Source organism: Oncorhynchus mykiss, chromosome 7 (assembly GCF_013265735.2).
Source record: "Oncorhynchus mykiss isolate Arlee chromosome 7, USDA_OmykA_1.1, whole genome shotgun sequence".
Classification (NCBI taxonomy): domain Eukaryota; kingdom Metazoa; phylum Chordata; class Actinopteri; order Salmoniformes; family Salmonidae; genus Oncorhynchus; species Oncorhynchus mykiss.
In genome coordinates this window covers 25,198,399-25,221,875 of record NC_048571.1, presented here as the reverse complement: position 1 = coordinate 25,221,875, position 23,477 = coordinate 25,198,399, and the positions used below count along the sequence as shown (strand labels likewise).

Sequence of the window (23,477 nt, the reverse complement as noted above, 5' to 3'; positions counted from 1 at the left end):
CTGTTCTAATTCTTGATTATATTTACACACATTATATTCAGTACTAGGATTAAAATAAAATTCATACATCTATACTGTAGCATAATAGTATTCTGATTAGTCCGTCCTGATTGAAATGTATACATAATTAGTCATTATTGATAAAAAAATCCCTTAACACATGCCACACTATTTTTGTCCAGACAACATCACATACATGGGCTACACATACTCAGACAGGGGAGCGCTGTTTCGCTCGCTCTGATGATTTATCTGAGATTGGTGAGTCTTTCTGTCTCCGCTCATCTCGGTCAAATAAATTATCAATAATTAAATACTTTATTTGGACGGGAGGAGGTACTGTAGGGCGGTCCAGGCCACCTAATGCCCACTCATAACACTTAACCCTAGCCTTAACCTTATGCTAACCCTTACCCAAATCCTTATTCTAACCGTACCCAAATTGTTAGCAATTTATGTTATTCTTCAATAACACAAACTCCAAAGCAAATCAGGGGGAGAAAAATAGGTTTATTTAAAGAGGACAAATCATAATGTTATGCTGGGAGGTTGATCTTCATTCTCCCCTGTCCTCAGCTTTTCTCCACAGAACAAAGGAAAAGGATGCCATTTATAACCCCCACCCTAGCCTGGGGTTGACCAATCAGAAGTCCTTGCAGTACAACTGGGCCAATGGCCAAATAACAAGTATCCTGCTCCAGACTCAATGTACAGAACATAGCACACTGAGTTCAGGAGTGACATACCACAGATTCTAAACAGCTGTTGAACTGAAACCCAACTCCTATTTACATTGACAATTCCCTATTGATCGTTAATTCTAGTACTCTTGTCCTCTTATCCTCTGCGTTGTGTATTTATCTTCAAAATACTCTTATACTCAAGCTGTCGCTTATCAACAGATTGTCCATGGTGATCCTGTACTCATTGTGTGTATTTCTCGGTCCCCGCACAGATGAGGGAGTCCACCCGAGGCGCCACCCTCCCCCACCCTGCCCACACGCACCGCCAGACCCCACAACTGGAGCCCCCTGCGTTGGCTGCGCCACAACAGCAGCTGCCTCCCCAGACTCACAGCAGCTACACCCACGCTCTACCCCCCAAGCCACAGGGGGGTACCTCCCCCCCACTTCAACAGCAACTGCCCCCCCAGATCCGCAGCAGTTACACCCAGGTCTTGCCTACCCTGCCCCAACAGCCCTCCCCTCCACCGCCCCAACAGCCCTCCCCTCCACCGCCCCAACAGCCCTCCCCTCCACCGCCCCAACAGCCCTCCCCTCCACCGCCACAACAGCCCTCCCCTCCACAACAGCCCTCCCCTCCACAACAGCCCTCCCCTCCACAACAGCCCTCCCCTCCACAACAGCCCTCCCCTCCACCGCTCCAACAGCTACCCCCCCACATCCGCAGCAGTTACACCCAGGTCTTGCCTACCCTGCACCAACAGCCCTTCCCTCCACCGCCCCAACAGCCCTTCCCTCCACCGCCCCAACAGCCCTTCCCTCCACCGCCCCAACAGCCCTTTCCTCCACCGCCCCAACAGCTGCCCCCCCAGATCTGCAGCAGTTACACCCAGGTCTTGCCTTCCTTGCACCCCCAGCCCTCCCCTCCACCACCCCAACAGCTGCCCCCCCAGATCCGCAGCAGTTACACCCCTGCCTTGCCCTCCCTGCCCTTCCCTCCACCGCCCCAACAGCCCTTCCCTCCACCGCCCCAACAGCCCTTCCCTCCACCGCCCCAACAGCCCTTCCCTCCACCGCCCCAACAGCCCTTCCCTCCACCGCCCCAACAGCCCTTCCCTCCACCGCCCCAACAGCCCTTCCCTCCACCGCCCCAACAGCCCTTCCCTCCACCGCCCCAACAGCCCTTCCCTCCACCGCCCCAACAGCCCTTCCCTCCACCGCCCCAACAGCCCTTCCCTCCACCGCCCCAACAGCCCTTCCCTCCACCGCCCCAACAGCCCTTCCCTCCACCGCCCCAACAGCCCTTCCCTCCACCGCCCCAACAGCCCTTCCCTCCACCGCCCCAACAGCCCTTCCCTCCACCGCCCCAACAGCCCTTCCCTCCACCGCCCCAACAGCCCTCTCCTCCACCACCCCAGCTCTCTCCTCCACCGCCCCAACAGCCCTTCCCTCCACCGCCCCAGCTCTCTCCTCCACCGCCCCAACAGCTGCCTCCCCAGATCTGCAGTAGTTACACCCAGGTCTTGCCCTCCCTGCCGCCCCAGCTCTCTCCACCACCCCCCCAGCTCTCTCCTCCACCACCTCAACAGCTGTCCCCACAGCCCTACAGCAGCTACAACCAAGCTGTGCCCCCGCCACCCCCTCCCCCGCCACCACCCCCTCCCCCGCCTCCCCTGCCTGCCAGCAGCACCCCTCACCACTCGGGCCCCACAGTGTTCGCCAAGTACAGCACCATCACCCGGCTGCAGAACCAGAACGCTGCCCACCAGGCCGCCAATCACCACAGGGCGCAAAACAACCACCAGAGCCCACCCAGGGCGTCAGCTCAAGCCCCGTCTCCTCCCCATCAGACGGCTGTCAAACCGCTGGTCAACAACATCAACGTCCCACCTCCCCCGCCGCCCCCTCCCCCGCCCTCCATGCCTGCTCTGGGGTCGGCCATGGCCGCACTCCGGCTCGGTTCCCACAGCCCGGCCGCCCTGCCCCAGTTCATCCCACCACCGCCGGAGAGCAACGACATCCCCCCTCCCCCTCCTCCTCCACCGCCCCCAGACCTGATGCCAGGTCTGTGCCCATTGCCCTACGGCGCCAACGCACTCCAGCAGGCACTGGCCCAGAAGTTCCCCAACGGTCCCCCCCAGGGCCTCTTTCCCCCCGCTGCCAGACTGGTAGAGTCGCCCCCGGCACCGCCTCCTCCCCCCCCACCTCCCCCTCCTACCCCACCGCCTCCCCAGAATCTCTATGTGCCTCCCCCACCACCTCCTCCCCCACCTCCTCCTCCCCCAACTTCTCAGCAGCAGTACTCGCCCGCAGCTGCTCCCCCCCCTGCCCTACCCAAAACCTTCTCCCCAGGCTTTCTGCTCCACCACGGTGCCCGGAAGCCTCTCTACCCTGTTTCCCCTCTCCCCCCCGCCCCACCTGCTGCCCCTACTCCTCCCCCACCCCCGCCCCCGCCCCCTCCTCCTCCGGTGTCAATGAAGAAGCAGCACAGCCTCCAGGTAGTCCACACTCCCAACCAGCCCCCTCCCACATTTCCCAAGCAGCACAGCCTCTCCAAGCCGCCACCCATGTCATTCACGGCTCCGCCCACCACTACCTCCCTGGTCAAACAGATGGCAAGCCAGTTCCCAGGGTCCACACTGTCAACCAATCAACTTGAGAGCCCCAAAGCCCCCCTTTCCCCTCCTGCGGTGAAGGCCAAACCAAGATGGCAGCCAGGCTGTGGACAGGCCCAGCAACAGGCCTCTGAGTTCCCTCCACCCGCTTCTGAGAGCAGCCTGTCTTTCCCTCCTCCTCCCCCTCCTCCTCCGCCCCCACCTGCTCCAGTCACCGGCCTTGCCCCTCTTGCTCCACCTCCCCCTCCCATCACTGGCCCCACCCCTCCGCCTCCCCCTCTCCCCCCCGGCAACCTATGCTCGCCCCTGAAGAGATCTCCATCGGGCTCCTCCACACCCTTCACAGGCTCCTCTGGCTGGGGGGGCAGGAAGCCCCCGCCCGCCACCCCCCAGAAGGCCTCCAGCATCAAGTCTAACTCCTCGGCTGAATACCAGGAGTCCCGCAGGAACCTTCTCAGCAAGTTCGCCCCCCAGTCCTCCTCTTCCCCCTCCACCTTCCCATCCTTCCCTGCCGTGTCCTTGGGTAGTTCTCCCTCTAAGGACCCCTCCTCCTCCCCGGCCGGCCCCCCGGCGCCCCCCAAGCCAGGCAAGTTGAACCTGGCCAACCTGGCCCTTCAGGCCAAAGTGGGTCAAGTGGGCCAGCAGCGCCAGTCCACCGCCGACTTCCCCTCCCTTCCAGCGGAGTGCGCCGTGGCCTACTTCCCCCCTCCTCCACTGCCCAGTGACGGCCACGTCGGGGCACCTAAGGTAGCAGTGGTCAACCCTCAGCCAAAAGTACCGCCTGCCCCTCCCGGTCCCCCTCCCCCCGCCACCATCAACTCCTCCTGGGGCAAGGGCTCCCTGAAGAAGGCCCCTCCCCCCATGCTGCAGAGGAACCAGCCGTCCCCGCCTCCCAAGCTGCCCCTGCCTACCTCGCCCCCCAAGGGGAACGGTAACAACGGCGCCCCCCAGCCGGGCAACTTCATGGACGACCTGAACCGGACTCTGAAGCGCAAGTCGGTGAGCCGGCAGGGCTCGCTCTCCTCGTCCCGCCTGTCCGGCCCCAAGCTGGAGCCCGCCGCGGGCACCATGGACGACATGGAGTTGGCACTGCCCCCTCCACCGCCCGAGTTGCTGTCGGGGGGGAACATCTCAGGCTATGCAACGCTACGGCGGGGGCCCCCACCGGCCCCACCCAAGAGGGGGGGCAACACAAAACTGACACACTGACCAGGGGAGTGGTAGAAAAGGAGACTGTTGGATGATGTCTACTTTACCTCTCTTGGGGAGGAGTTTCTATCTATCATATCTATCACACAGGACCGTCAGTGGACATTGACAAACTGTACTCCTCGTGTTCCATGATTTATGATGGTGAATACTTAACCATGTAAATAAGGAAACGCCAAACCACGTATCAGCTTTTTCGCCGTATGTTTGTGCCACGTAGTCAGAAAAACCAATAATAACGACGTTAGGATTCATTCTGCATCGGTACTGCATGGACATGCTGTAAACCATGGCGCTGTGTGTGTGTGTGTGTGTGTGTGTGTGTGTGTGTGTGTGTGTATACCCGTTTTGTGTGCGTACCCGTGTGTTTTCACATGCATCCATGTGTGTGAGAGCGAGAGATAAAGGGGAAATGGGGGACAGCCCATAAAGGAAGGCCTCTGTAATAGGGATTGTTATTTTGCCTCTGGTTTTATATGAAGTTATTTAATACGTGAAAGGATTTTCTTTATAGTTACGTTTTTAAAAGCTGCAAGTATGTTGGAGAGAGGCGGATAAGATCGAAAAACTTGAATCAGTGAGATAAGAATTCTCAGAGAGTTTTGACATTTCCTAAGTATTCCCTGAATGTTTTGCAAGTGTCTCACTCGGTGGCACGCAAATCGGAAGGACGCCTTTTTTCACAGACGATTGCACTCTCTCGAAGGAATCTCCAAATGGGGGGGAAAAAAAGGAGATTCTCTCCTCCCAAAGGCACGAAATAATGACTGTGCAACTGGAAACATTTGTGACTGGGAATAATTTTTTTGTTAATTTTTTATTTAATGCATACAATTGTTTTTGCTTAACTGAAGACTGGAACGGCACGTCGTGTGTGTGTGTATGTCTTTCGAATGCCCTGTGGGTTGTGTGCTGTGTTTGTTTGACCTTTGACCTGACCGGCATCTGAGTCGGGTTCATTAGGCACCAAGCAGAAGAAACGGTCTGTGAAACAGGGAGGGACTCACTGGATTTGTCCAATTAGAAACACACATTTTAGATTTTCATTGGGTACATGCTTTAAAACGTTTGGTGCCTAATGAACATCTGCTTCTGTTTATCTGTACAGTAACAGCTTCTGCTCCCCTCCCATCGGCCCCTGCCACCTTTAGATTGTCACATGACATGGCCTAAAATCAAAGAAATAGAATGTACAGAGTGGGGGCAGCTTTGCTCCAGGTGCTGTTTACCATATACTCAGTTATTCTCAACATGGTGGCTAAAATTGAAGCGACACGTTGTTGCTTTAAGGTACTGATCATTGACTTATGTTGTCAGTAGCATTAGACTAGACCTGACTGGCTAAATTAATTCACAAATTCCCATCTGGCTCGCATTAAAATTGAATGTTGCTTTCTATATCCTGTTTTTATGGCCTAAACATCCCAGTGTGGTGCAGTTTCCTGCTTCTCCTGCCGAAGTGCAGTGCAGAGGGAGGGGGGGGGGGGGGGGGGGGGGGGTTCTCGCAGCAATGCCTTCATTTCAAGGGTGCCAGTACTTATTGTCCTAATAAGCCTTGATATCAAGGTGCTGACATCTTAAAAGTTGAATCTAGGGTTTGTCCCCAATCCTCCACTCTTCTCCCAAAGTGTGACCATCCTGGATTGGATTGATAGAAGCATTAGCTTCAGTTTCCACCATTTTCAGCAATCGATACAGTATAGCGACCATAACCAAATAAAGCTGAATATCCGTACTGAACTCAAGTGGACCATGAATGTTGAGGGACCACTGCTAGACGCATAAAACAGGCTGTCATATTAATCTTGCTTATATCTACATTGCTTCTGCTCCGTATTGGTGAAGTTGGCTCGAGACGCTGATCTTGGGTCAGTTGCACATTTTTGCAGGTTGGGGAAGCTGATCCTAGATCTGTACCTAAGGGGAAACTTCACCCCAGAGTCTGTGCATTTTCATGATTGAATATCATCCTTTTCAGGTTGTTGGTTAACAGTATGTCAAACTGAAGTAGGCATTAAATTATTGAAGTGTTGTGTATCTGATTTTGGGGGCCATATGAAACTAAATGAATAAAACGGGGGGGAGATTGCAGACTAAATGTCTCTACTTGCCCGAAGATCACAATATAAATGTTGGTAATCCTACCTCGACCATGTATCGCTGTCTTGTTTATCACCAACTCTATGGTTAATTTATTGGTCAACTTAAAGGGGCAATCTGGGACTTAAACACACTAAGTGTAAGCTCAAGAATCAACTTGCTATCATTATTTTAAAAGTAAAATTGGATGTACCAATCCCAGATTGCTCCTTTAACCTTTATCTCTACTGTTGTGAAAGAATGAAACGTAAAGATTGAGACTAGAGCTTCTAATGCATCCTTAATCACTGATCTGACATACACCACACGACCAAAAGTATGTGGATGCCTGCTCGTCAAACATCTCATTCCAAAATCATGGGCAATAATATGGAGTTGGTCCCCCCCATGTTGGGGACTGGCTTCCATTTAGTGAGGTTGGGCATTATTGGGCGATCAGGCCTGGCTTGCAGTCAGCGTTCCAATTCATCCCAAAGGTGTTTGATGGTCTTGAGGTCAGGGCTCTGTACAGGCCAGTCAAGTTCGTCCGCACTGATCTCAAAAACCCATTTCTGTATGGACCTCGCTTTGTGCAAGGGTGCATTGTCATGCTGAAACAGGAAAGGGCCTTCCCCAAATTGTCTAGAATGTCATTGTATGCTGAAGATTTCCCTTCACTGGAACTAAGGGGCCTAGCCCGAACCATGTCAATATACATAGTGAAATCAATGCAATTGAAAGGTTGCTCATACCAGTCCAGTGATGTCAGATCATCGGTCACTTCAAGGAAAGAAGGTCCCATTTTTTTTAGGCTTAGTGTCCTGTTGTATTCTAGAAGAGCTCATTTGTAACCTGTCACTGGTATGATAAGCATAGATATACTGTGCAAAACATTTAGGAACACTTGCTCTTTCTGAGACTGACCAGGTGAAAGCTATAATCCTTTATTGATGTCAATTGTTAAATCCACGTAGATGAAGGGGAGATGGGTTAAAGAAGGATGTTTAAGCCGAGAGACAATTGAGACATGGATTGTGTGCCATTCTGAGGGTGAAAGGGCAAGACAAAAGATTTGTGCCTTCAAACAGGCTACGGTAGTAGGTGCTCGGCACACCGGTTGGAGTGTCAAGAACTACAACTCTGCTGGGTTTTTCACACTTAAGTTTCCTGTGTGTATCAAGAATGGTCCACTACCCAAAGGACATCCAGCCAACTTGACACAACGGTGGGAAGCATTGGTGTCAACATGGACCAGCATCCCTGTGGAACGCTTTCCACACCTTGTAGAGTCCATGCCCTGACAAATTGAGGCTGTTCTGAGGGCAAAAGGAGGTTCAACTCAATATTAGGAAGGTGTTCCTAATGTCTTGTACAAAGTCTCTTTATACACAGGTCACCCAATAGTTATTTTTTTTCCACTAGTTGGTCTTTTGACTATCAAATCAGCTCTCTGGCCAATAATTGGGCTGCCTGTATAAACGTAATCTGATAAAATGGAATGTTGCTCTGGGTTCAGTGTTGATGGGCTTTGAATGCCCTCTTGTGGTCTCCACATGTCTTGCATACACAGGATCACCCTGTATGCGTCTTTCAATCACGATGGATAGTGGATCATTAATAGACATTATCACTTGTATGTCCCACTTACAAAACATGAAAATGAATGATGACACATTCAGACAAGAGTAATCAATTTAATTGGAAATTATCTCTTAGGTTCCAGCGCCACTATCAGAACCTCCCTGTTTTCCAACGAGTACTGTCAGGGCCTGATAAGGAGAATGTCACATTCAGATAGAAATGTATGGTGTATAACAGATATGGTTGTCATTCAGAATTGTACTGTATAGAGCTGACAATTCCCTATTTTATCTGCAACACTCGTAACTTTTCACATCATTGAAGTCACTCCAGGTGGTTGCCGATGCTGTCGCCCCTTGGGATCGGTTGAGGCTCCACTTGTCTGGAGAAAGAGTGGCTGGGAAAGAGAGTGGCCTCAGAGAAGCCAGGCAGGACAGGGCCTGCAGCAATACATTATTTTGGTTAGCACAGTGATTATTTTGTGTGTTCTATACATTGGTGTCAACTGAAGCAGTTTTGCTTGAGCCTGGTCCCTAGAGCTGTTTGTGCCATCTTGCCAACGGACCAAAGGAGATAAAAAAGACAGATCTGGGAATAGGCTAGGTTTGCTTACCCCTGTTCCCAGATGGTTGCACGTTCAACTGCTGCCTCTTCCTCGTGAAGTTCTGTTGATAGAGAATCTGTTCAGCTGGACACTTTAGCTCTGTGTATACTTGGTGCTAACATGGATCCTTTGTCCTGATTTTGCCCACATTTCAAGAAATGTCTACACATAGCCCACGTTAACATATGTAGCTTAAAAAACCTCTTTGGGCTGCAATCCCGTTAACGGGATGATATGACAACAGCCAGTGAAAGTGCAGGGCGCAAAATTCAAAACAACAGAAATCTCATATTTACAATTCCTCAAACATACGTGTGTATCTTATACCGTTTTAAAAGGTAGTCTTGTTGTTAATCCCACCAGTGTCCGATTTCAAATAGGATTTATGGCGAAAGCACCACAAACGATTGTTAGGTCAGCACCAAGCCCCAGAAAAACACAGCCATTTTCCCAGCCAAAGAGAGGAGTCACAAAAAGCACAAAGAGAGAGAAAATGAATCACTAACCTTTGATGATCTTCATCAGATGACACTCATAGGACTTCATGTTATACAATACATGTATGTTTTGTTTGATAAAGTTCATATTTATACAAAAACAAATCTGAGTTTACATTCACTAGTTCCAAAACATCCGGTGATTTTGCATAGCCACATCGATTCAACAGAAATAATCATAAATGTAGATGATAATACAAGTTATATCTGTCCTTAATGCAACCGCTGTGTCCGATTTAAAAAAAAAAAAAAAAAAAAAAAAAAAAAAAAAATGTAACTTTACGGAAAAAGCAAACCATGTAATAATCTGAGACGGCGCTCAGAACAATTAAGTCAAATTAGCCGCCATGTTGTAGTCAAAATAAACCATAAATTACATGCTAAATATTCCCTTACCTTTGATGATCTTCATCAGAATGCACTCCAAGGAATCCCAGGTCCACAATAAATGCTTGATTTGTTCGATAATGTCCATTTATTATGTCCAATTAGCTACTTTTGTTAGCGCGTTTGGTATACATATCCAAACGCTCTTTCTGGTCAGCGTTACGTCGGACAAAAATTTCAAAAAGTTATATTACAGGTCGAAGAAACATTTCAAACTAGGTACAGAATCAATCATTAGGATGTTTTTATCATTGATCTTCAATAAAGTTCCAACCGGATTATTCCTTTGTGTCTTCAGGAGACATGGAACGCAGGTCGCTATCATGTGAAATGCTCGTGACCAGAAAATGGCTGACTACCTGATTCATTCTGCTGTCATTCAGTCCCACAAGACAGTAGAAGCCTCATTCAAATTTCTATGGACGGTTGACATCTAGTGGAAGCCCTTAGGAAGTGAATCTTCATTAATATCTCAAGGGGATTTCAATGGGAACTGTGTTGAATACATACCAACCTCAGATTTATCACTACCTGTTTTGATTTCTCCTCAGGTTTTTGCCTGCCATATGAGTTCTGTTATACTCACAAACATCATAAAAACAGTTTTGGAAACTTAAGTGTTTTCTATCCGATACTAATAATAATATGCATATATTAGCGACTGAGGAGCAGGCCATTTACTTTGGGCACCTTATTCATCCAAGCTACTCAATACTGCCCCCCAGCCATAAGAAGTTATTAAGAAGCAAGGTACATGAAATTAACAACTTGCTAGCAACAGATGATTCATGTTCTGACTCTCAGACAATATATTTGTCTGGGGGGTAGCAATACAAGGTTATAAAAAAGGTTATAAAAAAAAAGACATGCCAGTGGTGTTGCTGCTGTTTATATTCAGAACCACATTCCTGTACAGATTTGAGAGGATCTCATGTTAAATACTGTTGAAGTAATATGGCTACAGGTTCATCTGCCTCACCTAAAGCCCATTCTGGTGGGAAGCTGATTTCGACCAAGTGCTAACTGTCAGTATCTGGATAGCGTGTGAAATGCTTGATAATCTATGTGATAAACAGAGGTATATTTTCTGGGTGAATATTGACTGGCTTTCATCAAGCTGCCCACTCAAGAAAAAGCTGCCACCTGGTTATCAGTCCACCTACAAGTTTAGTTAAACAGCACAGGAATGAATGTATGGATCACATATTTACTAATGCTGAAGAAGTGTGCTTGAAAGCAGTATCCAGATCATCGGATGTAGTGATCACAATATAGTAGCCATATCTAAAGTTCCAAAGGTTAAGCCTAATATAGTGTATAAGAGGTCATAGAATAAGTTTTGTAGTGATTCCTGTTAATGTAAAGGATATTTATCGGTCTGTGGTGTGTAATGAGGAGCAAACCGGTCGTTGCACTTGACACATTTATGAAATTACTTCTCCCAGTTACTAATAAGCATGCAGCCATTAAGAAAACAACTAAAAACAGTTCAATCTCTAGGATTGTATGGGATGAGGCAAAATGAATGGCTGCACAACCGATTGGCAGACATACTGCAAATTGAGAAATGTGACCAAAATGAATAAAAAAAAAAAAAACAACACTATGAAACAAAGATAACATGACAAAGAATGATAGTAAAACGCTTTGGAGCACCTTCAATGAAATTGTGAAAAAAGGCAAACTCAGCTCCATTTATTCATTCATTCATTCATTCATTCATTCATTCAGATGGCTCATTCATCACAAAACCGATTGATATTGCCAACAACTTTAGTTTTTCATTGGCAAGATGACACTACATACACATCCAAGTATATCTGACCAAATTATTAAAGACAAGAATTGTCATTTTTTATTCTGTAAAGTGAGTGTGGAAGAGGTGAAAAAAATTGTTGCCCATCAATGACAAGACACCGTGGTCTGACAACTTGGATGGAAAATTACTGAGGATAATAGCGGATGATATTGCCACTCTTATTTGCCATATCTTCAATTTAAGCCTACTAGAAAGTGTGTGCCCTCAGGCCTGGAGGGAAGTCATTCCGCTACCTAAGAATAGTAAAGCCCCCTTTACTGGCTCAAATAGCCGACCAATCACCAAAAATATTGTGTTTGACCAGATACAATGCTATTTTAGAGTAAACACACAAATTACTGATAAAAATATTGTGGGGGCTGTTATACTTCAGTGTAGCTTTTGACATTATCGATCATAATCTGCTCCTGGAAAAACGTGTGCGTTATGGCTTTACACCCCCTGCTATATTGTGGATAAAGAGTTACCTGTAACAGAACCGAGAGGGTGTTCTTTAATGGACACCTCTCCAACATAATCCAGGTAGAATCAGGAATTCCCCAGGGCAGCTGTCTTACTTAGGCCCCTTACTTTTTTCAATCTTTACTAACCACATGCCAAAAGCCAGTGTGTATGTGGATGACTCAACACTATACACATCAGCTACTACAGCGACTGAAATGACTGCAACACTTAACATAAAGCTGCAGTTTCAGAATGAGTGTCAAGGAATAAGTTAGTCCTAAATATTTCAAACTATTTTGGGCAAATCATTCACTAAACCTCAACTAAATCTTGTAATAAATTTGGAAATTGAGCAAGCTGAGGTGACTAAACTGCTTGGAGTACCCTGGTCAAAACATATTGATACAACAGTAGCTAAGATGGGGAGGAGTCTGTCCATAATAAAGCACTAATCTACCTTCTTAACAACACTAGCAACAAGGCAGGTCCTACAGCCTCTAGTTTTGTCGCACCTGGACTACTGTTCAGTCGTGTGGTCAGGTGCCACAAAGAGGTACTTAGGAAAATTTGAAATTGGCTCAGAACAGGGCAGCGTAGCTGGCCTTTGGATGTACACAGAGCGCAAACATGAATAATATGCATGTCAATCTCTCCTGGCTCAAAGTGGAGGAGAGATTGACTTCATCTCTACTTCTATTTGTGAGAGGTATTGACATGTTGAAAGCATTGGTTTTAAATGACTAGCACACAGCTCGGACACCCACGCATACCCCCACAAGACACGCCACCAAAGGTCTCTTCAGAACAGACTATGGGAGGTGCACAGTACTACTTGGAACTCTTTCACATCAGGTAACTGACGGAAGCAGTAGAATCAGATTTAAATAACAAAAATACACCTTGTGGAACAGTGGGGACTGTGAAGCAACACAAACATTGACACATGCATACGCACACATGATAACATACGCACTATACACACACATACACGTGGATTTTGTGTTTGTAGATGTATGGTAGTGGAGTAAGGGCCTGAGGGTTACACGCTTGTTGTAAAATCTGTTGAATGTATTGTAATGTTTAAATTGTATAACTGCCTTAATTTTGCCAGAGCCCAGGAAGAGTAGCTGATGCCTTTGCAGCAGCTAATGGGGATCCATAAATACAAATATATGCTATTAAAATGTTTTTTTTAACCTTTATTTAACTAGGCAAGTCAGTTAAGAACAAATACTTATTTTCAATGATGGCCGAACAGTGGGTTCAGGGGCAGAACGACAGATTTGTACATTGTCAGCTCAAGGATTTGAACTTGCAACCTTTCGGTTACTAGTCCAACACTCTAACCACTAGGCTACCCTACCACCCCATAAATTGTTATCCGTCCACTGTGTCTGCATTGTGACCAGATTTCCTGGTCCCTTTATGCAAACTATTTCACAGCTATTCTTAAAAAATAATATAATTGTAAGACATGTCAGTAGTGGCACCTGTCAATGACTTTAGAGGGTGGAATAATGACTTAAAATGGCTTCTCTGTCAAGTTCTGACTACCTCTGGAGGTAGGCAGGATGATCTAATCACAATCAGATCACAATGTGTCTTGATTGTCTACACCTGTCAAATGTGGACAAGATCAGGGCAAATAACTTAAGTTAGAACCAGGTATAAACTGTTGATGATCAATCCCAAACGGAACCTTAGCCTCTACCTCTAGGCCATCCGTCAATGTCCATCTGAAAGGATTGGATAGATATCAGATGAATGGTATTAACTAAACCTTGCCCTCTGATAGGCTAGGTGGAATTGTTGTCATATCACGTGTACCTATCAAATCCTTAAAGATCTACCCGAGTGCCTTTAGGCCCTAAAAGAGGTTGATTTTGGGATTGGGCATCTCTTAGGGCGTTTTTACACTTGGTCCCTTTCAGCAAATCGGTTCTCTTAAATTTTTGTGCAGTGTCAATGCTTCAAAGGAACTCAGACCCCGCAAAACAAACCGAACTGAGACCATCTCAAGAGGTGGTTCACTTTTTTTGTGAACAGAAAGCTCTCCAGGTTAACGTATCATTATTTCCACACCAAGCACTATAAGCTTCTGCAAAACAGTTTCCCCTGCCGTAGCCCCTCACATTAGTGCCACAAACTAAAAAATATATATTATGTGCAGGTTTGGTGGTACAATTAAGTATAACATTTTCGATTAAAGCATTAAGAATTTGTTCTTAACTGACTTGCCTAGTTAAATAAAGGTTAAATAAAAAATGTTAAAATATATTTTTATATCTGCAGTTATTGTTCTGCCATTTATCCCGTTACCAGTCATTTTTACATTTGGATTATAATAATTAGTATGTCTTATTTTGTAACTAAATGCAAACTACATTTATTAGCTCCCAAAATGTATGTAGGGACACCCCTGGCTGTCCAATAACAGGTTCAGATGGTATGGCTTGTGTATTTACCCACAGTGCATTGAGTAAATGTGTGTGGTGGGGGGATCTTGGTTATTTTCTAAGCATTGCAATTTGAATGCAAAGAGGACTCAGACCAGAAAAAATGTTGAAGTGAACGGGTAAGAGAGCCGAGACCTCATTCAAATCCAAGGGCAGTGTGAATACAAAGAACTGAGTCATTTCTTTTCACCCCAGAGTTCACTTTAGAGAAGAGTGAGATTAGTACTTTTTAAAGAGGGAAATAATGTGAAAACACCCTTATATTCTCTTCATCTATTGGGCATCCCCCTCTCTCTCTCGGTCCCTCCCTCTCTCACCTCTTCACTACTGGACTCGGAGCTGGAGCTGTCCTGGCCACAGTTCAGGGACACAACCTGAGTGAGCTCTGCAGTGACACGAACACGTGCGGTGCAGGAGGCGGCCGGCTGGGAGAGAGGGAACAAGGGAGGAAAGGAGGATTAGTGGCAGTTAAGAGAGAAGAAAATGGGCATACAATTACGCACGTTGATCAGTATGCTAGTACAGTATGAATGCAGTATGAATCTAAGAATCTATATCTTTAGCGGTTTATAACAGGCACCAGTCCTGTTGGAATGATCAGGGCAGAGAGAGAGAAGCTCATTTGGTGACATTCTGTTCTCCCCTGTCTGTCACAGCAAACACAGCATCCCATGCCAAAATCAACAGTGTGTGGAGTCTGTCAACAGAGAATGTCCTGAAAAAAAACAGCAGTTTTATAGATGAACCCCACAAACCCTTTAGTGGACTATCACAGTAATCTATGCCCAGGACCAAACACAAACCATTTGCTCATATTGTCACCCGGTATTGATGTAAAATACAGCTACTGCAGTTTATGTAGGTAGAGATGTGGTCATTATATTTATCAGTCCCAATCCTTCGTCAGCTGCGAATTGGGGAGGAATTATTTATTGTACTGCGTCAGTGTATTTCAGTCTCAAAGGAGTGTATAGAGTAGAGTACTGATCTAGGATCAGGGCCTCCCTGTCCATAGTGTATTTTTATTAATTATGATCTAAAAGGGAAAACCGATCCTAGATCATCACCCTTACTCAGAGGTGCTTGATACATACAGCCCCTGATCTATTTCTTGCACTGATTTCATAGGCTGCAATGACACAAGGCAGCCCAATTCGGATATTTCTTTCACTAATTGGTCTTTTGACAAATCAGATCTTTTCTTTGGCCAATAATCGAGGATCGGGTCTCACCACAAAGAAGCCCACTCTGAAAGCACATCTCTGTGGGTCTTCTCCAGAGCTCTTCAGACAGTCCGTCTCCTTGATCCCAAAGTTCATCATCAGGTCATAAGTGTTCAATCCCAAAGGAACAACCTGGAAGAGAAGACACATTAAGATCTGTGTGATGACGTGTATGAAAACAACAACAAAAAAAGTCATGTAATGACCCCTACCTCGGTATGCTTGCTACTATCTTCCCCAAGTGAGCAGAGGTTAGCAAGTTTGATTTGCAACATTGTCAGAATTGAGATGGTGCCTGTGAGGCCATTCAGGGAGAAGTCTACACGTGAGGGAACTGGTAGGCTAGATAGACTTGTTAATGTATGCGGAACAAAAATATAAAACGCAAAATGCAACATTTTCTAATATTTTACTGAGTTACAGTAGGGGCACCAGGTAGCCTAGTGGTTAGAGCGTTGGGCCAGTAACCGAAAGGTTGCTCGATTGAATCCTCAAGTTGACAAGATAAAAATCTCTCGTTCTGCCCCTGAACAAGGCAGTTAACCCACTGTTCCTAGGCCGTCACTGTAAATAAGAATTTGCCTAGTTAAATAAAGGTTAAAAAATAAAAGGCAATTTAAATACATTAGGCCCTAATCTATGGATTTCAATTGACTGGGAATACAGATATGCATATGTTGGTCTCAAATACCTTTAAAAAAAAAGTAGGGGTGTGGATCAGAAAAGCAGTCAGTATCTGGTGTGACCATATTTTGCCTCATGCAGCGTGACATCTCCTTCGCATAGAGTTGATCAGGCTGTTGATTGTGGTCTATGGAACATTGTCCCACTCCTCTTCAATGGCTGTGTGAAGTTGCTGGATATTGGCAGGAACAGGAAGTCGTACACGTCGATCCAGAGCATCCCAAACATGCTCAATGGGTTACATATCTGCTGAATATGCAGGGCATGGAAGAACTGGGACATTTTCAGCTTCCAGGAATTGTGTACGGATCCTTGCGACATGGGGCTGTGCATTATCATGCTGAAACATGAGGTGATGACGGCAGATGAATGGCACAATAATGGGCCTCAGGATCTCGTCATGGTATCTCTGTGCATTCTTCGATTAAAATGCAAGTGTGTTCATTGTCCATAGCTTATGCATGCCCACACCATAACCCCACCGCCATTATGGGGCACTGTTCACAACGTTGACATCAGCAAACCACTCGCACACACGACGCCATACACGTGGTCCGCGGTTGTGAGGCCTCTGGGTCGTACTGCCAAATTCTGTCAAATTATATTGGAGGCGGCTTATGAACATTCAATTACCTGGCAACCGCTCTGGTGGACATTCCTGCAGTCAGCATGCAGATTGTACTCTCCCTCAAAACTTGACATCTGTGACATTGTGTTGTGTGACAAAACTGCACATTTTAGAGTGGCCTTTTATTGTCCCCAGCACAAGGTGAACCTGTGTATTGCTCATGCTGTTTAATCAGCTTCTTGGTATGTCACACCTGTCAGGTAGATGGATTATCTTGTCAAAGGAGAAATACTCACTAACAGGGATGTAAACAAATTTGTGCACAACATTTTAGAGAAATAAGCTTTTTGCGTATGGAAGATTGAAAAACAGATGTTGCGTTTATATATTTTTGTTCCGTGTAGTACTTTCCTATAGTAGGGGCTATATTCCATCTGTAAAGCTGAAACATTGCAGATTCTGCGATAGAAATGTCAAGGTAATTTACGATTGAGCCGACGTATGCACTAAAGCGGGAACATTGCCTTTAAATTTCAATCACGCTGTAAAGCTGAACTTCCGCAATGTGGTTTGAATAGTGCCCTAAGAGCATACAGTGTCTTCAGAAAGCATTCACACCCCTTAATCTTTACCACATTTTGTTGAGTTACAGCCTGAATTTAAAATGGATTTACATTGAGATTTTGTGTCACTGGCCTACACACAACACCCCATAATGTCAAAGTGGAATAATGTTTTAATATTTTTTGCAAATGAAAATCAAATGTTTTTCGAATGACTATCATCTCTGCACCCCACACATTATCTGTAAGGTCCCTCAGTCGAGCAGTGAATTTCAAACACAGACTCAACCATGAAGACCAGGGAGATTTTCCAACGCCTCGCAAAGAAGAGCAACCGATTGGTAGATGGGTAAAAGAAAATAAGAAACAGACATGGAATATCCCTTTGAGCATGGTGAAGTTATTCATTACACTGTGGATGGCCTATCAATACACCCAGTCACTAAAGATACAGGAGTCCTTCTTAACTCAGTTGCTGTACTTAATCATTTTGCAAACATTTCTAAAAACATGTTTTCACTTTTTCACCATGTGGTATTGTGTAGATGGTTGAGAAAATAAGAATATTTAATCCATTTTGAATTCAAGCTGGAACACAACAAAAATGTTACAGCTTGAATTCAAAATGGATTAAATAGATTTTATCACATTTAATGTGGAATAAATCGAGGGGTGTAAATACTTTCTGAAGGAACTGTAAATGTAGCCATTCCACTAGGAGGTCAGGGGTGAGAAGACACTTACCCTTTTGATAGAGCCACGGGTGACTCGGTATAGACGAAGGCCAGCGTACAGATTGTTGACTTGGGTCATGGTCACGACGAGAGCCTTGTCTGCCGTGGACGCCAACTCTGACTGGTACAAGGGCAAGCCTGCAGAGGTCAAACGGTAAAAGAGGAGACTGAGCACTCATACAGTACATTTCACATCCGTGGTATTTGGGAGGTAATATTGTCCTGGGTCCCTCGTCTGCATTGTGAATTCATGATTTGTTTTTTAAAAATGTGTATTATTAAAGATTAACATAATACCTTTGAACTGGGTCATGTTCATTAGGGCTCACAGTAACAAAACGTGTTGCAACAGAAAACAAAAATAAACATGTCTTATTCCTCCCCATTTTACTTGTTTTCTTCAGTTTGGTGCCCAATAAACACGACCCTGGCTTCACTTCCTGACTGGACGCAAATGACAAAATCAAATGGACTGAGACGTGTAGAAGCACTATCAGAACCAGCTGCAAAATTGAGTTCTACACCTGAAAGGATTGTATATCACTTACCTGAGCAGCACAAAGACTGCAGCAAGGCCAGCATGAGAACACACCACTTCATCTTCTGTCTAGTATAAAACAAAGCACCTCGATCATCAACTCCCCCATTCCTTAAATACAGTGCGATCAGACTCTACCCTGCCCTCTCCCTCCTGTCCCCCCCCCCCCCCCCCCCCCCCTTGCCACAGCACTGACTGACCTTAGTGCTTTGGGTTTATTTCAATGCCAACAGTATTGACCTACAGGCTGAAATCTCATTACTTTGAAGTGGTCTTCTTCCTGGAACTAAACTTGCCACATGTTCATTTAACTTTTCAGTCATTTAGCAGACGCACGTACAATCTTACAAATCAGTGCAAACAACTACATATCACAATAATTGCAAGTAAAACCTTCAAAAAAGCCGCCGTAAGCGAAGGCAGTGCTAGCAAAAACAGACAAGTCTGCTTGCAAGAAGACCGGTACAACAGTTGTTTTCTGATTGTCCCATTCATGTTTTTACATGGTGAAAATAGGACAAAATGTCAGTTTCCCAGGGAATCATTCAAGCTGAAACACTGACTGTCATCCACATGTTTATTGTGCTCAAATGCTTGTTGATCATTTATCATTGCACTAAAGATCACAACAATGTATTTTATAAATGTTATAATCTAAAAAAAATAGGATACAAAACGGGTATTTCTAGAAGAGATCAGATCTCACAATGCCTAGAGAAGTGTTTTTCACATCAACACTGTATGTAGCCTAGCGGTAAGGAGCGTTGGGCCGGTAGCAGAGGTCGCTGGTTTAAATCCCTAGCCAACGAGGTGAAAAATATGTTGATGTGCCCGTGAGCAAGGCAATTGCTCCTGTGTTTCACATGGGTGAATTGGAAAAGGTTTATTTTTCATATCCCAATCAGTCAGGCAGGGATCAGAAATTGCGGATCCCTGACTGAGCGGGTATGAAAAATAAACCATTTCCAATTCACCCGTGTGAAATAAGACTAAATGTAAGCACCCCATCTTATTATAACAATCTTCTGAGATTTGTAGTTTGACTGCAAAAAGCCAACCTGGAATACCATCAAAAACACAGTTGTGTCCAGTCCTTGCTAGACCAGCACTAATCTAGTCTACCAGCCGGCTCTCTGTATGCGTTCAAAATTGAGACTGGGAACATGAAGGAGGTTAGACGGAACACTAAAAATGTTGTGCCTCAAGTACAAATACATTGGAAAAAATGGAACGGGGTCTAGAAAACATAAATACTAAACATATAACAAGACCCTCTAGAAAGAGAGTGGACACCTGGACTGACATGTCAATAAATGCAGCTCTAATTTAAGTCAACGTATTTTCTTGTGCACTTTAACACAAACGGTCTCCTATGTCAACTAAAGGAGTGGCTAGTATGCCAAAATGTGCCATGGCAGTACAAGCATGAGTTTTAGTCCCTCAACCACCAACACACACACCCATGAGCCTGTGACACACACACACGCACACTCCCCCACCCATACCCCTCATCGCGCCAGTGTCCATATGAGAGGCTCCATGGTAGCCAGGAAGCAGGCCTCAAACTCCTGGTCGGAGAAGCGAGTGACTGAGAGGCAAGCGTGGCGTCGGATCTCCAGACGGGCCGAGGGTGACGGGCCAGGATCCGCTCAATGGCGTCTGCGTAGCCATCCTCATCCTCGGCCAGGAAGCCCGTCTGGTCTCCATCATAGGGCACCACAATGTCCAGCCTGGGGCCTCCAGACCTGTGAGCCAGGATGACGGTCCCAGCCGCCATGCACTCCACCAGCCCTGAGAGCAGAGGAGAACAGAGGGTACAGGGTAAGTGCTGGCTGTAAAGTTAGGTAGACACATTACTGGACGTATAATTGCATTACCTAAGACTGCATTTATATTGAACAGTGAAAGATGAAGGTAGACAAGCATTTTAGTATCCACAGCCACCTGGCTAGCAACCTAGCCATTTTGAGAAACTTGCTATGGTGCAGTAAAAATACCTGTTTGCGTTCATCTTTCATTTATAAAGCGGAGGATGTTAAGCAATCAAACAAGGTATTTGCATTGGTGATTAACAAAAGCATATTGTAACAGAACAATGTACTACAATTTCAGAATGGGCTGTTGAATGGTGTATGAGGACTCCATTCAGTACAGGATTATACAGTACTAAATGTTGGGCATGTAGAGAGAAAACGAGTGCTTTGCATTGGAATAATAGCCACTCCAGGTGTTTTTAATAATATAAATATAGTGACAGCAGTATAGAATCATAGTAATTCTATTTCTGTTTTTACCTATCCCGAAGTGTTCGTTCCACATGGTGTGAAGTCCCACCGTAGCTTCCCCCAACTCCCTCTTCAGCTCCTCAAACGGCACGTTGAGTTTAAATCAACACCCTATCCTCATCCTCTTGGTTCCGGCATCCACCAATCAGCACCAACCTCAGCGACTCCCTTCCTTTTCAGCCAACTTCTCTGCCTAACATGGTCATGCCATTGTTAATCATGCCATTGTTAACATTGACAATAATAGTCAGAGAGGCATTGGCTAAAGCACATTCAGATATAGACCTGGCTATATTCCCCTAGTTAAGACTGTGTCTCAGGCGGCCGGGGGTCTGTAGTGGGAAACAGGGTTCTGAGACGATTACCTACCTGCGGTTCCTCTCACGCACCACCGACAGCATGTCTGTGCTGATGGTGGGGTAGTGCACGTAGCCAGCCACGTGACAAACCCCTAGGTATTTAAGCACAGGCAGAGTGAAGGCGTAACCCATGGAGTCGATGTAGACACCTGGGACAAACTCCGTAAGGGCTTCCAAGCCAAGGAAGATTGAGCCTACACTCTGACCAATCAGAGTGAATTGGGGGGAAGAGGCTGGCCTCGACCAATAGGTGGTGTTTGAGGAAGACAAACTGGACGGGTCGAGGTAGAAGGATGTTGAAGCGCCATCAAAAATCTGCTGATCTGTCACACCCTGGTCGCCTGTGTACACCATATAGTTGACATCTTGGTACCTGGGACATGGAGAAGACCATATTTATTATTGCATACAGTAGCAAACCCTTTTGCAATGGATAACGTTTTGCAACTAAAACAATCGTTTATTGGACAAGTTCCGGTAGTCCCTCCCAGTTGGTAGTACTTCCCTCCCCTGTGGGTCTGTTTGCATCCATTTGGTTCCTACTGAATATGACCCAAGTGGGTGAATTAATGTGGAAGACTGGGAGATGTTCATTAGGGCCCATAACAGAAAATGTTACACAAAGGGGAAACTAAAATGGCCGTTCCAATCCGTTTTCTTCTCTTTGGTGCCTAATCAACACGGCAACAAATTACTGTTGGATATGGGTTTTTTCATACCATGTCAACATTCTAATCAACATAATGCTTGACAGATGGGTAGCAAGCTGAGATTCGGTAGATAAGCCCCCAAAGTAACTTCTTCATGCTGAATGCACTGAGCAATCTGTAGTACGATCCTATAGCTAGGAATATTATCATTAAGCAATAAGGCCCGAAGGGGTGTGGTATATGGCCAGAGCCATATATGAGCTATAGCAGCTCTATTCATGACATTTCTACCTGCAACGTTACTACTGAACAAGGCCCAGGAACCCTGTCAAAACAGATGATCAATACTACAAGCTAGCTTTCGAAAAAACCTTCTCTGTACGTGGGGGTTTTCAGCGGTTATATTCGCCCACCATTGGCCCCATGTGAACTACAATACCGACGCTGTGTTTTAACGTTAAAAACGTAAATAATCATGGCTTTTCGAAACATATGCGGACATACCCAATTGAGGATAGGCATATAGGCAAAATTCAGCAATGAATCATATAACAGTTACAAAGTTTAAAACACCTTCATGTCCTCCATTCGATCCCACTATGTACTAGATTGGCTACCAGCCACCTAGAAACTTAAAACCCTCATGTCAAAAGAGAACAACAGCTCATTTAAAAACAGAATAAAAGAAAATGGTGTGAAATTTAAGTCCCCCTTTTACTCATTATCCTTTATTTCAGCGGTCCCAACATAGTAATATGTTAATAGCATTTATTATTAATAAAACATTATTATTATTATTATTTTATTTTTTTACAGAAAAGAAAAGTCATCCAAGAAAAAAATAAAAATCAACAAGTGATATATGCTTTTGTCTCCCCCTTTTGACAAAAACAGGATAAGACTTTATTGTTTATTGACATGTAAGGAGGATACAACTTTGGTCATGGAAAACAGAGTAAAGCAGAGCAAAGCATTATTATAAACCATCTGGTCCTCTCAGCTACTCCTATCCTGTACCAGGTGGGCACCATGCCACCCAGGGACTCCAAACCTTCACAACAGGGAGAACAAACATACTGGAAAGAAAACCTATCATAAAACAAAAATGTAAAACAAGGAACTGTGGTGGTGTAATATTTATTCTACTACCTCACCCACAGCATACCAGGGGTCATCCTCAGTCAGTCCCATCCTCCCCTGAAAGCATGATTCAGTATCAGCATCTCCAACTGGAGCATCAAGCAAAGGTATCATGCCTGAAGCCTTCACCACATCTGTAACAGACTTCTTAAAACATGGTATGATGCAAGCAGCACAACACATCATCATGCCTGAAGCCTTCACCACATCTGTAACAGACTTCTTAAAACACGGTATGATGCAAGCAGCACAACACATCATCATGCCTGAAGCCTTCACCACATCTGTAACAGACTTCTTAGAACACAGTATGATGCAAGCAGCACAACACATCATCATGCCTGAAGCCTTCACCACAT

The 23,477-nt window shown here is 45.5% G+C and overlaps 2 protein-coding genes and 1 pseudogene across 9 annotated transcripts in view; 1 reads left to right on the top strand and 2 right to left on the bottom strand.

Annotated features, from left to right (window-relative positions):
• Positions 1 to 6,657, top strand: part of LOC110527565 (ras-associated and pleckstrin homology domains-containing protein 1) — a 75,626-nt gene extending 68,969 nt beyond the window's left edge. For all 8 annotated transcript variants that reach the window (XM_036983051.1, XM_036983049.1, XM_036983055.1 and 5 more), the window contains one exon: positions 956 to 6,657. In XM_036983051.1, coding sequence (XP_036838946.1) covers positions 956 to 4,507 — 3,552 coding nt within the window. In that variant the 3' untranslated portion in view covers positions 4,508 to 6,657. The remainder of the gene's footprint in view (positions 1 to 955) is intronic.
• A 1,607-nt stretch (positions 6,658 to 8,264) lies between these two features.
• On the bottom strand, positions 8,265 to 18,756 carry spp2 (secreted phosphoprotein 2). The gene is made up of 6 exons (NM_001124398.1): positions 18,695 to 18,756; positions 18,157 to 18,284; positions 15,607 to 15,729; positions 14,692 to 14,799; positions 8,781 to 8,832; positions 8,265 to 8,607 (listed from the first exon to the last, which is right to left on the bottom strand). The coding sequence occupies exons 1-6, from the start codon at positions 18,744 to 18,746 to the stop codon at positions 8,492 to 8,494; spliced, it is 579 nt and encodes a 192-aa protein (NP_001117870.1). The 5' UTR covers positions 18,747 to 18,756; the 3' UTR covers positions 8,265 to 8,491.
• Positions 18,757 to 18,872: 116 nt separating this feature from the next.
• On the bottom strand, positions 18,873 to 22,710 carry LOC110527563 (annotated as a pseudogene).
• Between the last annotated feature and the right edge of the window lie 767 nt (positions 22,711 to 23,477).

Bases quoted from the DNA above. Each gene is read 5' to 3' on its own strand.
- spp2 (NM_001124398.1), bottom strand. From the start codon at position 18,746: ATGAAGTGGTGTGTTCTCATGCTGGCCTTGCTGCAGTCTTTGTGCTGC. The intron at 18,285-18,694 runs GTAAGTGATATA...TGACCTCTGCAG, and splicing joins GCAGTCTTTGTGCTGCTCAG to GCTTGCCCTTGTACCAGTCA. The intron at 15,730-18,156 runs GTAAGTGTCTTC...CTTCTCTTCCAG, and splicing joins CCCGTGGCTCTATCAAAAGG to GTTGTTCCTTTGGGATTGAA.